General features: G+C 41.3%; 1 protein-coding gene across 2 annotated transcripts in view; it reads right to left on the bottom strand.

Annotated features, from left to right (window-relative positions):
* Nucleotides 1-15,209, bottom strand: part of ACER3 (alkaline ceramidase 3) — a 68,030-nt gene extending 52,821 nt beyond the window's left edge. For both annotated transcript variants that reach the window (XM_072850878.1, XM_072850879.1), the window contains exon 1: nucleotides 15,010-15,209. In XM_072850878.1, the coding sequence (XP_072706979.1) occupies nucleotides 15,010-15,112 (103 nt within the window). In that variant the 5' untranslated portion in view covers nucleotides 15,113-15,209. The remainder of the gene's footprint in view (nucleotides 1-15,009) is intronic.
* Nucleotides 15,210-17,125: the final 1,916 nt, after the last annotated feature.

The raw sequence follows: 17,125 nt of genomic DNA on the forward strand, positions 1-17,125 counted from the left end.
CAGATACACAGAATCAGCTGTTTTGGCCACTAACTCCAATCTTGCGCTGTTTTCGCTTACGGCTTATCACCAGGAGGGCAGTATAGAAATTAGATTTTCACTTCCACCAGCCATTTTTAATATCTTCCACTTCAAAGTCTACAATAACTGCACTTCAGACTGTCAGGAAATGAAAACTCCTGTCTCCATTTGATATTTCGGAAGGACCTCAAGGGGAGAAAACCAAGTCATCCCGATGGGAATTTTGCCAATATGTAATTATTAAACTCCCTACTTGCTAATGTGCATGAAGGATCAATATAAACTTCCTGTTACTCAGTGAAACACAACACAGGGTTACTCCAGGCTGGAGCACAGGACCAACGCTGACTTAAAAAAAAAAAAAAAGGGGGGCGGGGAGGGGCAGGGGGTGCTTAGAGTGTTTATTTTTAAACGACAAGATCCATTTCTTACCTCCTGTAATTCTCCTTTCCAAATACTAAGCATGTCTCCATTTTGTTTACTCAGACATTAACTGAAGCTGCAACTTCAGCAATTCAGCTGCAACTTGTATTAGCCACCACATTTCTAATAACAAAATGGGAAAAATACTGAAGGAAACAAATAGTGAAGCAACTACTGAACTGTGTAAGCTATGTATGAAAGCTTCCTGAAGAACTATAAAAATGGGTACGGATAAATAACACTTCAAACTAATGGGTTATTTGAGGGACTATTAGATCTCCCTAGGTATTTAAAATAAAATCAGAAATCTAAAGAGCAAGTTCATATAGATCATAGGAATCATAAAATTAAAAAGTAGACAAAACAGCATAGAAAAACATGATAAATTGAGTACATCACAAGGAATGCTGCATTAATCTAGCTCTGTATAATGTTGGCATACTATTATAAGAAAAACTGTAAGGGACAAATGAGAGGGAGGGGTCAGATACAGCAACCAGGAGTACTACCAAAGGAAAAGAAAGATCTTAAACAAAACAAACAAGCAAAAAAAAAGGAACAGCTACCTAAATCTTGGCCAGGCAGCAGCTACAAGAAGGCAAGAAAGCAATAGATTTACATGGGGGAAGGACTGAAAAAAATATTTGTATTACTACAGAAGAGCATTGTAATCAGCACTAACAGACTGAAACAAGGAAAAGGGAAGTTTAGGTAGAACATCTAGCAATCAAGTTTATTTGGCAGCAGCAACATCTCCCAAAAGAAGTCATGAATCCTGGAACAGTTTCAAACAAGAGTGGACAACACGCTGCAAGATACATGAAGAAAACAATCCACCACGGGCAAAGAAAGGAAGCAAACGAGGCAGGAAGGCAGCGTCCTCCTCAATGCTAGCACCAACACAGATGCATACCACTAGCGTGAGCACAGCGCGTTCCAGTCGCACGCGTCTCAGCCCCAGCCGCAACAGAGCGCTGCTTCCAGTAAGTCCAAATGCTGGGACAAGGCCAAAAAAACTAAAGGCAGCGCTGCTGCTGCAGAGCTGGTGGCCAACTGGGAGGTTTTAGTGTTTAAAGTCAGTGCGCAAGGCAGTGCTTCTAGATCTTCTAGGCTGCTTCTCCCTTGCTGGGCCTCCATTTCTCCAGGACACGTAAATGTATGCTGATATCCTTCTGAAGAGGTAAACCATCCAGTGATTTACTGGATTGGGGAGGGGTAATAAGGTAATTTTAGGAAAAAAAAATTAATTATTAACGACACAATTTGATTTTTATTCCCAGTGCTCATTTATGAGCGGTTCCAACATGCTGTGTCAAGTGATACATTCCGATTTATGGCCTTACACACTTTATATTCCAGCTGCAGAATTCATTCCCTTGGCATTCATCATACTGGTTCAGCTAATATTTTTGTAGATGTTTTTACTCTGATTACAGTAGTTCGTGTTACATTTGTGTTCTTCAAAACAATCAAAAGGTAATTAGAAGAAAAAGCTGTCGACAGTCCTGACTAACAAAGCACACACAAGAAAGCTCAGTTCAAACCTGTAAAGTGTGGGTGTATTTTCTAATGCACAAGCCTCTCTTTGGTATGCACATCTTACAAAAGCACTTACTATTAAGCTGCTTCGGAGTTGCCCTAGGTTACAATTAAGCTATCCTTTTCTTTACCCTCACCTCTCTGCAAAGTGCTTTGCTACTGTGTAGTACAGGCACTAGAAAATTAGAACCAAACAGGAGACTGTACTAACACTGACCTTGCTTCTTACGCGTATTATACCAAAAATAAATGAGTGAAAGCCAATACTACACAAATCCAAATTTTAAAGCTCCACGTGTTTCTCCATAAGAAACCGATACCCTTGCAATCCCAGAAATCCAACATTTACATTCATAATGCAGATCTAAACTTAGATGGTGAAACATTCATTGCTGGGCTAAGAAGTTTTTGCTCTTCTCCCTCAAATGTAAAACATATTGGTTACCTATCTAGTCTCCATGACTGCACTGTCTGAGCAACCCTGGTCTTCTGTGTACTTATCCTCAATATCCTTGCAAGAGAAGGACAGGCTAGAAGAGGGTGCCTGAGTCAGAAAGAAACCTGTATAAAATCAAAGCCAGGACTTTCAAACACCAAAGTGTTCCTCTAGCCACTAGACCACCCTTACCTGCCACAACAAAAATGAATGAGTTTACCACAACACTTCTCATAAATCAAGCTTCAAAGTAGAAAGTACTTTGTAGAAGTACTGTACAAAGTAGAAAGTATATCAGAGTAAGAACTGGGTACTTTCCAGAAACAACATTTATGTTACCATTCTGATAATGTTAGCATAATTGAGTCCTCCTCCTCCTGGAATTCTTAAAGATTATCACAAATGAAGACAAAGTGTCTAAAGACCCAGAACGTGGATTGATGGGTTTTTTGAGGAAGGATGACTGACTTTTTTTTTTTTTCCAGAAGGATCTATCTTGAAGCCTTTCATGAGTGAAGTCTGAGGTCTGCATGAGATGCTGTTCCTCAGAAGAGGGTTAATAGGTCAGATTACAAAATGTGGAGGACCGACTGTGAAATTTAGCAGATAATTATGAATGCAATTGCAAGGGAAGTATTCTGAGGTGACAGGCCAGAATAAAGATAGCTACAACAGCTAAATCAAAAAGCCATTTTCCCCACTTCTGAAGCCAGTTTTGCTAATTATCTTACTGTGGCTCTAACTGTGTCTACCACACCTAGGCCTGTCACAAGTGCAGGGCATTCTGAAGCATTAATAAATGCTTTTTGGATTTTGAAGAGACCATTACATGAAAAATAACAGTATTCAAGGATGTAACAAAAGTGCTAGAATCTATCCTCGGCCATTTTTTTTGAGATTGCAGGAAGCAGCCTGGAAAAATATGAGAGTACACAGCTTCTTTACAGGACATTTTATTCCCAATCCAAGATATCTATAATTAACTGGACTACAAGGAATAAACTTGCATTATAATTAGCTGATATGCCATCCTGTCATATTTTAATGTTGCTTTCCTAGAGTATGGGAAACCTCATGGAAAAGAAAGCATCATTTCCCTGATAAACGTGCACCTAAGGTGATAGCAAGCAGACCAATTACTTTGAAGTACACCTGGAAGGATTTTGCAACTAAATTTAAATTAAAAACAGTTGACATAGGCAGATCATCTGAAATATCAATCTAGAAAGCTCACCGAAAGCAAGTCCTTACAGCTGGAAAACGCAATCAAAGCCTAAACAGATTAGGCTGAGATGATGTAAAGTTAGAATATTACATGCAATGAACTCGCTGCTGAAGGGCAGATTTGCTGCTATTATAGACTTTACTGGAAAACAAAATAAAACGTATTTTAAATGTTATTTTAAGACAGGCTGATGATGTCAGACTGGAAGGAAACAACCAAGATGGGAAAACTTACTCTTCAGCCACTGCTAAAACTAAGCAGTGACCAATATGATGTTACAGCAATCATCCATTTAATCTTCATCATACTTAACTCCTTCCAGTTCACCTATCTTCTTCTATGCTGGTGTCAGCATCCTGGCTTCCTGTTCAGTGTCTGCACCAATTCCTCTAAACCTAAGGGTCTGTCCAGAACAGAAAGCACAGCTTTTGGCAGCTGAGAGGTTTTTGCTACCAGAGTACATCCAGCCCAGCATCTGTCGGCTCTCACCACAAATAGAGATACCAACTTGAGGCGCAATATGCTCTGGGTATCAGCTCGGAGGCTCTGTAGGACTCTTGCAGGCACTGCGCAGTGAGACAGGAGAGCTAAGCATTTGGGGAGCCTAAGATGCTCACTGGATGGAGGATGGCAAAGAATAATGTGTGTCAGTGCTCTTTTCCAGATATTTGTCGCTTTAGTTTGAGTAGCCTTTCTTTGAAATCCAAATGCTCTTGCTTTTCTCCCTTTCTTGCTATCAGTGTGGATTTCCCCTGGGTGTCCAGAACGATTAAAGTCTCTCCTACTAATGACTCATGCCATACTTTTCCATTTTGCCCTACTTGGATGGTAGGAAATTAAAGGTGAGATGCTATGTGACAAATGTAAAACAGAGCACATGGGGATAATGAAACTAGTCAGCAATCACAGCCCGATTCAGATATACAGCAACCACTCAAAACACTGATTGGTGACATTCCCTCTCTTATCAGCAGTACTAACAGAAAATCCCATCTGTAACTATCTATCTTTTTTTGCATGACTGCCTTAAATGAAAAATCCTAAGGCTGCCTGGAACATGTGATAAAAGAAAGGCACCTGATCTCAGAAATGACTCAGGCTCTTCTTTTACACTCCTAGATATCCAAATTTACCTCTTTTATGTAGGCACTTTTTTCTCTAAAGTCTTCATAACCTTTTCCAGTTAATATGACAACCTCTGGCAAGAACTTTCAACAGTAGCCAATTAATTCACTAATCCAAGACTCGAAGGGTGTTGCTCCTGGTTCGCAACTTCTAACTCCAACTCTATTCTTTAGTCAACTGTCCAGTTGCCATTTCAAGAAAACTTTCTTGTTCTTGCTTGAAAAAAGAAAAAATTGGCAGTTGCCTATCCACCCACAAACCTTGGCAAAAGCTATTTATCTAAAGGGAAAATGAAGCTTCTTCTCCACAAAGACAGTAAGATCAAAGACCAAATCTTAAGTATCTCACAATCTAAACCAAATGCAGGAAGAGATATACAACAGATTGAAGTTTCGAGCTTTAAACAGTCTTTTTGTTATAAATATAACTTAATGTGAGTACCTACACGATAACAATTCATAAGGTGGGTGGCAAGCATTCGGGCAGAAGTCAGTTTTACCAAATAATGATATGAAACAGTCGAAAACCATACACAAAATCAACCAAGTTCCCAGTACAAATGGTGGCCCAAAGATGGCAGAGGAAAACTTTCAGAGGACAGGTTTGAGAAAAATGTAGAAAGTACAATAAAAGCAGGGAAAAAAAAGTTAATACAAAAGCCATGTGGAAATCAGCATGGAAGAGTTTAAAGGCAGGAAAAAGAACTGAAGAGCTTGGAAGGGAATGAGTTTAAGAAAAGGAAATAGCTTTAAAATATTCCCCTGCAGCCTAGAACAGAGAAAGAAAAAAAAGACAAGAAAAATTAAATTGGGATGGACTCAAGAGTTCTAGCATTCGAGCACTGTGTTGACGTTAGATATTGTGCTGAAGACTATATTCTAAGGGGCCTCACAGGAAGAGATATCTTTCAAGGCCCAAGTTTTAACAGCCACCAAACCCCAAACCTCCGAGCAAAAAGCAACCGTGATATCACAGATCACAAAGCCATAGCAGTTTGTTTAAGTGAATGAAAACAACATCTGCTGTATGATTTCACTACCACAGCGCACTTCTCTGCTGCTTTCCAAGGCATCTACACAATTCAATCAGGCTGATTCTTATTAGAGACTGCACTCACCAGCTCAAAAGAGGCACAAGCGATACAAACTGGCAACGCGCACATGTTTTCACTCTGCTACCTGTAAAGAAAACCATGAACTTCCACACTGCTGCTGCTAGCTGCAGCTTTATGGAGATGGCATTAAACTGTGCCCATTTGCAGAAGCCAGATCTGCAGGTACAGGGAGCTATGAACAGAAGTGCATTGCCAACCTTCTTTCCAAATTTCTGTTACTAAATTGAAAAAATAAAGAAAAATGTTTTGCTTCTCCAATTTTCCAGGCTGTTTACTCATGCACTGGTCAGCACGTTGCATACAGTTAGTTCTCTCTGCCTATATGGGTCATTTCCACAACTGTGAAAAGGACTTGGAAAAAAAAAGAAAAACCCAAAGGGAAAAAAAAAAAAAAAGATAAAGGCATCAGTTTTCATTCATGAGCAAAATATCCCCTGAAGCAACTCAGAGTTTATATATTTTGTATTTTTTTTCTTAAGTCTACAAGATTTAAAACCTGAAAAAAAAAATAAAAAAATCTGTGTCCTGTGGGAGGAATGCAGGCAATATCTGTAGAAATACACCCTGCAGCTCTCCTCCCGAGTGTAACAACCCACAGAGCAGGCTCCGCAGCTTGCCTCCTGCAGCCTGGGGCCTGCACTAGACCCGGCAGCCTCTGGCAGGAGGAAAGCACTGGAAACTCCCTCCAAGAGCAATCAAGTTTATAATGAGAATCACACAAACATACCCTTTCTTACACAGCAAACCTTGTAAAGTACTTGTAGAGGAAAAATACGCCCCTTTTACCTAAAAGAAATGTGAAATTCCACTCTGTGACAATAAAATCAGTTCTTTTGGTCATTTTAGCTCTCTGTTGTAGGTGTTCCTTTTGATTTCAGAGAAAGCCAGATCTGCAGATCCTAATTCTCAAAGTCACGTAAGTAATTTTTCAGGTATCCCTGGGTTTCCTCATTTTAAGGTCAAAACACCCATTAGAAGGGATCACAGTAGCGTGCTTTCCAGTTGGGAAGCAGGTCTCTGCCTGAACAAACAAATGGTGTTGACCTAGACAGATGAAGAAAACCTGATGAACAAATGACAGATCTAATACAGAAATACTCTGTCCCAAGACTGTCAGTGTCCAGACTATTTTTAATGCTCAACTATGCTACACAGCCGTACAGGATTTCCTTCTTTGATCTAATTCTGCATCTGATTCCTAGATGCTGAACCTTGTCCAAATGAAAATCCTTATCCAACTGGAATTAGCAATTACTAAAAATCCAGCCTACGGGATAGTAGCACCTTGAGCTTCTGCTGCAAATACTGAGCTCATTAAAGCACTGTATAAATCAGAGAGCTTCCAGGGTCATGTTTTATGACCATAAAGTTGATACCTTGAAATCCTACTAGATGGAATTCATACAAAATGTACCCTGGTGTCCTGTGCCGTACACCCATGACTCACAGAAAACCAGATGTAAAGGAAGAAACTGAGGGAGAGGCACGGCTAGTATGAGTTATGTACACTGTCCTGGCTTCACTCACCTTGTGCTGTTAGGCAGAGGCAGATGCTCAGCACACCCCCAACACCACGTCTTTTTCTCATTCTGCTTGTCTGCTTTCCTGCCTAAAGAAGACTGAGCTTTGCCTTCTACTCAAACTTAGAAGTCAAGTCTCAAACTAACGTCCTGAACCTTGTCCAGCTGAACCAGCCCACACTCTTGTCCCCTTCTCCAGCTCCTCTGGTTAGAGAGGAGAATCAGGGTAACATTGCCTGGACTAGGCTGCAAGGAAAAAAATACCCTCTTGCTCACAAAGCCAGCTGGAGATCCTTTAAGAGACACACACCCTGCACACATCATTCCTGGGTCACTCCAAGGACACTGGATTCTGAAAACAAGTCCAAAGGAACCAAGGAATAATGCAAAACCAAATAAAATAAAATAAAGCCCCAGGCCACAGCTGGGAAACAGAAACGCTGCTGGACACTAATCTCAATTTAGAAATGAAGTTTGGAATTTCCCTCAGGACAGCTCTGCAATATGGAGTGCAGGCTGAGTCACCAGTTGCTGGAAAGGCAAAGAGCTGGACAGGAACCTTGTAAGACTGGGGGGGGCACAAAGGGTGCGTCTCCCCGCTGGGACTGACAGAGAGGGCTACTTCTGCCTCCCAAACTCCAGACACCCCGAAGTACATACTCTGCCACAGGTCGATGGACCCTACTGTAAAGGAGGTAACGATCCTGCAGATGCTGACTGCACTGATCACTTGGAAAATGTCGGTTTTTCAGTCACTGATCACAGCGCATATGCAGCATATTTCTTCAAGGAAATTAATTTTTAAAAACAGATAGAAATAAATATCCTAGTCAGACACTTCAGGTTTTTGAGCTAGCACAAAAACCCCAAGTATATTTTACAGTTGCATTTTCAAGTGCACAAAAGGGTCTGTGCCTGAAACCTTGAATCTAAACAGTGCCCAGCAAAATCACTGGGACTTCACCCAGAACTTGCCTGTACGGGGATATTCAGATCAATTAACGGTTAAAGAAGTGATGCTCTGGTTTTTTTTCAGTTGTAACATTCTCTAGAAACCTCTCTTTCTGACACCTTCCTTCCTTCTTTGTAACACTTCCACAACCACAGAATAACCAAGCACCTTTAATTCACACAGCAGCTCAGCTTCTCTGCTAACGGACTGAAAAATGGCTGTAATTAATTAGGCAGGTGGAAAGAGCCCCACACCTAGAAAACTCAAAGCAATCAAAGGTAGGTAACTTTTCCCTGATAACCATTTTAAGTGGGTTCCCTTCTAGCATTATAAATTTCATTTTTTAATACATATTTTGAATTAAAAGAACTCTTCGCATTTTCTTAACCTTTCATGATCCATGAACCTTTCTGTGGTCATCTTTAGGCTTTTGAGATAGTCAGAGAAACAGTCAAGTATGTTAGTGGTTGCATGTGTTGCAAGATAAAACGACCATACACTGCGGAGCTGTTGGGACTGGAGACAGCTCCCAGAGTTCCTTTGAACATTTTTGCAGCGATTATTAAATCTTTCTTTTGTTTAAAAAACATCTTCCCCACTGATCTGTGAAAGGCTACAGCAAATATGGAAAAGGCATTACATAAATAGCAGTTTCACACATACACACACAAAAAAACACAACAAACCCCAGACTAAAGACATTTTTGTCTTTCAATTATGACAAGTCGTTTTTATCTGTGACTAAAGGCTCATTTAAAGGCTTTTAAAAGTCTGCAGTGTTCCTTTACCATAATTTTCTTACGTTAATCTTCCTATTTCTAGCTACAAATATATATTCTGCAAATTTGTATCATGCAGTTCATAAACCTGTCTGCCTTAGTTTGCACATAAGCAAAATTATATTGTACAAATGCCACTGCTCTGTTACCATTTGGAGTGGCAGATGTCCAATTGCCAGCTGTACAAGTACTGAATATGAAGCACTAATTACAGAGTAATCAAATGCTTTGTTAAACCATATTTAAGAATGTTACTGTCACTTAACTACAAAAGTATTAATAGATAAACACACATGGGGTCCATTACTACAGCTTCCGTCAAGTTGTAAGCATATCCATAATGTGATGGATAAATGAGAATTGTTGATTGGACAAATGTAGACTTTCCTAAAGCCTTTGACCCTGTCTTTCAATGAAAGCTCTTGGGAAAACAGAAAATTAAGCTGTCATGAGATGAAAGTAAGAGTTGCATCATGGATTAGAAAGTGGCAAAGAGACAAAAAAAAAGGAAGACTTTAAAAAAATATATAAATCATTAATTGTGGCAAAATACATCAAAACAGTGCCACAAGATTATTTTCAGGCTTAAGTCAAGTATATACATTTACAACCTGGGAAGGGAAATAAATGAATGCAACAGTATTTGCCACTGACTCAAAATCACTTAAAATCATTAAAGAAATAAGAAAGCATGACAGCAGAGACCATCTGCCTGGCTTATGAGTTTAGTTCCGCTGTATTATTCTTTGAAGGAAGGAGCCCCTCTTTCAACTTCTTTTTGTCTGCAGCACAAAAAGCAAGCTAGAAGTGTTCACCTTAAAAAGCATCCCACAGCTGAGCACTATTCCCTACACTCCACTTGCCTTTATAGCCACCATCAATTAGTTTAACATTCCCTCTACCTTTTCGTCCCTACTGCCCCCTAAGTTGAGGGAGCTCCCTCAAGGATCCCGATAAATTTCAAGAGGAAAACTGTGATGTGGCTTCCTGCAATTAGGTCATTAAAGTTATACACTCAAATCCCTTTCAGTCTTAAAGTTGGCTGTGACATCGTCTTCTCTTAAATCACACTTTAGAACTCATCTGTGTCATGATGTCTTTAAATAATTCAGCTGCAGCCAGGCAGTTGGGCTGATCACACCCAATTAATCCTGATGATTCTTCCTTCACCTGCCACTTTATTATTGAAAGAACAGACAGAGCTCTTGAAGCCAGACAGAGTTGGCTTTATTTTATTTTTTTAACTCACATGGATAGTACCTAGCCCAACAGTCTCTGGCTGCTTTCCAATGCCTCTAGCAAAAGAGGCAAAATACAGCAGGATGCCCAAGAGGAACAGGTGACTACATATGTGGCAGTCGAAATTCAATATTAATCACATTTTTCTAACTTTAAGTAAATTTTGCAAGTTGTTAAGTTCCAAAGTAATGATCCCCATGCAAAACAGAGATCTGCGCATCTTTGACAGCTGTCATTTTGAGCAAAGCTTAAAAAAAACCCAGTACTTTTGTGTCACTGTTTACAATGTAGAGAATGCTTGGATGGCAGTCTACTTGTTAATGAGATATCTCGCATCTAACAACACAGGTAACAGTTATCTCAATCTCTTATCTCTTGTCTGAAGCAAAAATAGGAAGGATTTAAGGAAGAGCAGCAGAAGTGGCTCAAAACATGGATAGATTCTCATGATCTTTTTTTTTTTTTCCTAAATAAGGGTCCCATAAGGAAAGCACAGTTACAAATATTTGTTTACCAGATCTCTAATGAAAACAAAAAGTAACAGATTTAACTCTGGTAATAAAAAAACCCCAACTTTTCTTATACGAAGGTAGCAGAACATACTGAGACAGGACCAGAAGCCAAGCAAGAAACGATTTCACCAATTCCTTGAGAAGCCCAAGGCTATATTCCAGATGCTTGCTGCTGTAAATGCCCACATAAGGATATACTATCTCAAAAGCAGTCATGTTGTAGATGATGCATATTACTCAAGGACAATGATAGCTCAAGGCAATACTTCACGTACCTGGAAACATCACTCAGGTTTGATCCAAACTGAAATACAGCACTGAGTTGATAACAACAACAAATTCACCCCCATGATTCTCCTGACTGAGAATTATAAACCCTCAGACACCACACAGGGCTCCTTTGAATTTAAAGTATTTTTTTAAATTGATACTACTCTCCATGGATATAGCTAATCTTCATAGATTTCCTTTGTTTTCAAAGGAAATGAAAACAAAGGAAATCTATGAAGATTAGCTATATCCACTCCTCACATTCTACAAGACAAACCCTTCTTACAGGGTTAATAGTGAATGCAAGAAGGGTAAGGCACTTGTCATATAGCCATTCACATCAAAACAGACCCCCAAAACTGTACACTGCGTGGGCTAAACTGGCCTGAAACATCAAGCCTGCTAAAATAAATATGGTTAATAGGGTTGCTTGGGTGGGAGGATGCTGGTTTTTTCCTTTATTATTATTATTATTTGGCTTAAGTTGGTGTACAAAAGGTTGGGTAATTCAGCATACAAGCACTGGGAGCTGGAATATATTAGTTTAATAATAATAATAATAATTTTTAAAAAAGCATTTCTACTGCTTGCCCTCTGGCACACAGGAGTCAATCCAAAACTCCTGAGAAACCCTGAAGAAGGAATTACTGCACCATACAATAGATTTGATCAGTGAGGGATATAAAAGTCAGTTTAGGGCTTAACGTATTAAGCTGGCGAAATAATTATTTTCAACTGGTTTTCCATTTCAATCGGTTTAATACTCTACAGAAGGACGTAGAGCAGTTAGTCATCCACCTCCACAAGTGAGGAAAACTGGCTAGGTGCAGACTCAGAAGGGCAAGAAAAAGCATATTTCATTATTAAAAAAAATGAATCTTTGAATACAGGTCATTGTGTTTGGGGTACATCAAGAAAATGCAAATATGAAGTGCTACAAAAACACCTTACCTCACCTTCACATCTCTGAATAGTACAACTGATTAGCTGCCATAATTTACACTAGCTCTTTAAGGAAAGAATGGCAAAGAACTGCATGTAGGCTTCTGGAACACAATGTAGCAATTTGTACTAAAATTAGCATATTAAAAACAAATTGCTAAATGGCACAAAAGACCTAATTTGCACAACATGCTTTCAGTTTGGCTCTTCAGAGTGCAACCTAAGAAAAACATAATATTTGATTTGGACCTGCCAGTATCCTTCAAGCTTTGGGTCTCCAACAGTTTCTTCTAAATTATTTATAACGAACAATTAATGCAAAATTTTTAAATATACCATCAGCTTAACTGAGTGGTACCAAAACAGCGAGGCATCAGAAACCGATTTTCACTCTTCTGTAAGGTAACACTTAAAATAATACAGGCTATACATGAGTTTTAAAAACAGTATCAGCAACATCACAAATTACCACAATGAGAACTCTGAGAGAGATAAGAAAAATATTTTTGTACTTTCTGGTTTGTCTGCTCTCCGAATTTGAATTTTTGATAGAGTAAGGAAGCCATAAAGGCACAGCAACTGACAGAAGACTGCTGGGCCACAAAGACCCCAAATATACTCTCAGCTTTTCTGCTAAAGCAGCTTGATTTCAGGGTAACATCTCTCTGATATTCCAAAGTAATTATTCTAAATATGTTAAGTATTTTAGAGAAAGTTGGGAAAGACCCCTTAGTTGTTTTATGAAAGATATGTTGCCAACCAACTTTTGCTGGCTAAGATTTAAATGCAGTCGGTTCATGTCCTCCAAAAAAAAAAAAAACAAAAAGATTTTTTCCTCTGACCCTGAAAGTGCAGTTACAGAATTATTGCTAAAGAAAATCTAAACCATCCTGACATCGCTGCTTAAATTATCTACTGTTAAGCTAACCCTAAAATAAAGTAGGCTTATTTACTATTTTGCTTTTTAAACTTGGACCATTTAAATGCTTTAATTTACAGCACAGCCCTTATACACTTTTTTTTCAGCGCAACTGACAGACCAACAAACTGTGGTCCCAAATGTTAAAGCTGTAAGGAGGGACCAGACCTTCTATAGTCCCTTTTCCTGAAGAGCACACGCCTTTCCACCTCCCACCATTAATCTCATCCTCATCTTCCTTCTCCTGCGTAATCTAGAAGCGGATGAAAAGTATCAGTTCACATGGCCAACAATGCGAGGATTATTTAAAAAATTTACATGCTAGTCAAATTTATTTTTACATGGGTGAAGCAACAGAGCTTCCTCTTCCCCATGAGGATTATCTCACAAATTACTTTTACCACGAGGAAAACACAAAAATACATGCTTTGCATAAGTCTCATTCTATTTAAAAACTTCTAAGTTTGTCCCATTTGTAAGAGTATTTACTTTTGTTCACTCTTCAGCCGTCCTGCCTCTTCTCAGCCTTTAACCTACACACCAACTTCCTTTTTCCTCCAAGTTTCTGTGGCGCCTGTGCTACTGTTATTCAGATCCTGTACTCCTTCCCATTCCCACACTCTGAAACCTCTTTCACAACTATTCATTTTGGCCCTTCACTCATGTCAGTGTTTGTAACCAGGAGTCACAGCCTGGCATGGACGCCCAGAACCTTCCATCTCCTGCATGCCAAGCTCTTCCAAAGCACTGCTGAAGCATCCCAGCTATGCGAAAGGCCTCCTCAGATTGCCCAATCCAAGCACTTCAAGCAGGTAAGCCTGTTCACTTTAGTACTATTTTCCTAGGGTCTTAACACTTCAAAAGCAGCCGCCTATCTTATAGGTGTGAAAGCTTTTTGTAGGACAGGGCGTCTGTCAGGTGGCAGCACATAAACTACAACTACTACACCCTTTAAAGTCACTGCCCAGGGTACAAAAATATTTAATTTTTCAGCAAAACGTCAGTGACAGAGGGCTTGATCCCTTACCAGCTAGCACAATATACTCCCTTCTCAAGCACCTGCGGGATGACCCTGTAGTCGAAGCACCTTCTTCTTTTCCTAAAATATGCTTGAATATATCTAAATTCCTGACTGCCTCTGAATAACAGTTTTGAGGTCAAAACAATGGCCTGCTCTCTTGCTGTTACTCTGAGCTATCCTAAAAGACCAGCACCTGCAACAGAGCAACCCTTCGAGCTATTCTAACTCCCACCACCTGCAACAGAGCAACCTGATGATGGTCAAGACCCACCAAAGACAAGCTGGGCAAAGGTGTCTCTCCTGGATGAAGATGTCTCTTCCGTACAAAGATACCTTCTCCCTTCCCCGCTCTCCCTGAACAGTTTCACATGGTTTGACGGTCCATGGCTGGGCAGATGCTCCCACCTCCTCTCAAGGGGAACGGAGCTGCAGACCCACACGGCTTTACAGCATGGCACCCCAAGCACGATTTCATTGAAAACTCCCCTCTTTAGCCATCCATGTAGTGCCACTTGACCACCCCTGCTCCAGTGCCAAGCCCCCTGAGACCCACCTCAGCTGGCCACCCCACCTCAGCGGCCCCCCTGATGCCTCCCCAAGCCCCTGGACATCCTCCTCCTGCCCTACCATCACTTCGGACACAGGCCAAAGGGGCAGACTTGGCATGGAGGGGCCCAAACAACTCGCTAGGGCACGGGAAGAGAGGGGGCTACACTACCCCCTCCTTAAGACATGGATTTGGGGAGGAAGGGGACAGAAAAACACCCATTTCCATCCGCTGGGGCTGGCTCAGGGGCAGGGGCCCCGTTACCCCGCTATTTGCCCCCCTCAGGAAAGAGGGGCCATGGAGGAGGGGGGATTCCCCTGCCATGGGGCCTAGTCAGTGGGGTGAGGGCACGGAGGACTGGGGTGGGGGGGGGGTGACTGAGGCGGCAGCGGGACGCGGCCCCCGGGGCAGGAGCGGCCACTCACAGAACTCGGCGATGTAGTAGGAGACAGCGTAGTTCTCCTCGCACCACTCCAAGGTGGAGGTCGGCGGGCCCCAGTAGCCCTCCCGGTCGGCGGCCGGAGCCATCACAGCACCCGCTTCAGGCCAGAGCGGAGCAAGGCAAAGGGGGAGGCGGGAGAAGGGCACCGGGCCCGGAGCGCAGCGGCGGCAGCGGCGGGCGGGGGCCGGCGCTGGGCCCGCCCGGCCGGGGGAGGAGCCGCCGCGGCGGGAGCGGAGCCCGCGGGTTGCCATGGCGACGGGCTGCGGCCTGCGGGCGCGGGAAGGGAAGGGAAGGCCGGGCCGTGCCGGGCGGCATCGCGCTCGTCTGAGGAGGGGGGAAGCTTGGAGGGGAGAAAAATGTTAAGATGAAAAGGGCACATTTAGGGAAGGTCTGGAGGAAAAGAGCGGCTGGGGGCACGTTTGGCTCCGAGGGCCCGCGCGACGCCCCTGTGGAGAGGAGGCAGGACGGGCACCGTGACGGCCTCGCTGCGGCGGCTCTCTCCTCACCCGCTTTTCGGGCAAAATACGCTCCCCCGGGTCGGTTTGGTGGCACTGAGGTGGTTTCCCCTCTGTGATTTTCCTTGTAGACTGCAGGGAGGGTTTAGTAACGTGAGCGAGGCAGCGCGCTGGCTTCATGTTTCTAAATAAGAAGGAAAGTGTTTCTCGTACTCGTGGGCCGGGAGGAGGAAGGAGTTTTTTTATAGCACTGCCTACTACACGGGGGTTTTCTCTCATCTGATGCCGTATTTAGTTTCCTCAGTGCTTACTACACGTACTATACTTACACTCAGAATATGCAAAGTGCTTTTCAAACGGAGTTGGTATGCAAAGGCAAATAGAGTCTAAAAAGGGAAAGACTTGAAACAATGGGAAAGAATAAAACACAGAAGTAGAGGCCTAATAATATCGTGTGTTTTTTATGTTTCAGAAAAAGGTCCAAAGACTTGAGAAGCTTCGGGCAGACCTTGAGTGCTTATAGCACCACAGTGCTTATACCCTGCTGGTCAGCAGAATTTATTCTACCTGCTTATAAACACACAAACTTCTTTTTCCACATCTTTTTGCTCCTCACCTCCCCTTCTGTAAGCTAAAATCTCCAATCTAAACACAGACCTTTCCTAGTGTAAATGCTTATGTTTCATATTGTATACATCTTGTCGGGAAGAATAACCTGCCTTCTGCAGTTCAGCTTGCATATAACTGCTTTCAGCGTCAGGTAGAGATGTATTTAACGTTTTTCATAGTGATATAAAGCCTTCAAAGCAAAAATTATTTTAGTGGTGGCAATGATAAAATACTTAGATTGTCAAAACATCATCAAAATCACTGTGGATTTTTATATGCAGACCTGTCTTTTTTTTTTTTTCAAAGCTAGATTATCCTCCCCAGATTTAGACTTTCACGATTGAGGTCTGGAACAGTACCAAACTGATTCAGAAGCACAAAACTGATTGTAAACAATGAGGAGGATTCTAGCCTGCTTGATGCGCTTTAGCTTCTTGGACTTTTGAAAAGTCCAGTTTATATAGTAAGGAAGTTTTTAGGGCTCTGATCTATCTTATCATTGTTAACCATTTTAAGATTAAAAGTTCTTAGCAGAAAAATAATTCAAAGTTTGAAATTGCAGTCATTCAGAAACTAAAGAAATAACTATTAAATATTCCATTTGCACACCAGGAGCACAAAATGGGAACAATATGAAAAACCAAGCAATTTGTGTAATATTCAATTACAGTTGGCTTTAAATGAATAAAAATATTGATGCTTGTTTCTTTTCTCATGACATGCATGCTGGACATGAGAAGATTTGTAACTGCAATAGAAGCAGAAGTCGGGCATGAAATTGGCTTTAAAACTGGGCAAGATAAATTAATGAAAGTTTGTATGGGGGTAGACAACAACAATAACGTCGGTTGTTATCCATTCTGTTTTTTCTAGGCAGAAAGACAAGCAAAAGACAAGCTAGCCCTTAATTTGAATCATTGGGGAATTTTTATTTCTTTGACACGTTTCTGTAGTATTCTCCATGACAAATATGCATTTATTTCTGACTTATTCTGTGGTTTGCTTCTCTGCTTTTGAAAGGCAAACCTTTCAGTC

This window comes from Ciconia boyciana, chromosome 1 (genome assembly GCF_034638445.1).
Source record: "Ciconia boyciana chromosome 1, ASM3463844v1, whole genome shotgun sequence".
In the NCBI taxonomy this organism is placed as follows: domain Eukaryota; kingdom Metazoa; phylum Chordata; class Aves; order Ciconiiformes; family Ciconiidae; genus Ciconia; species Ciconia boyciana.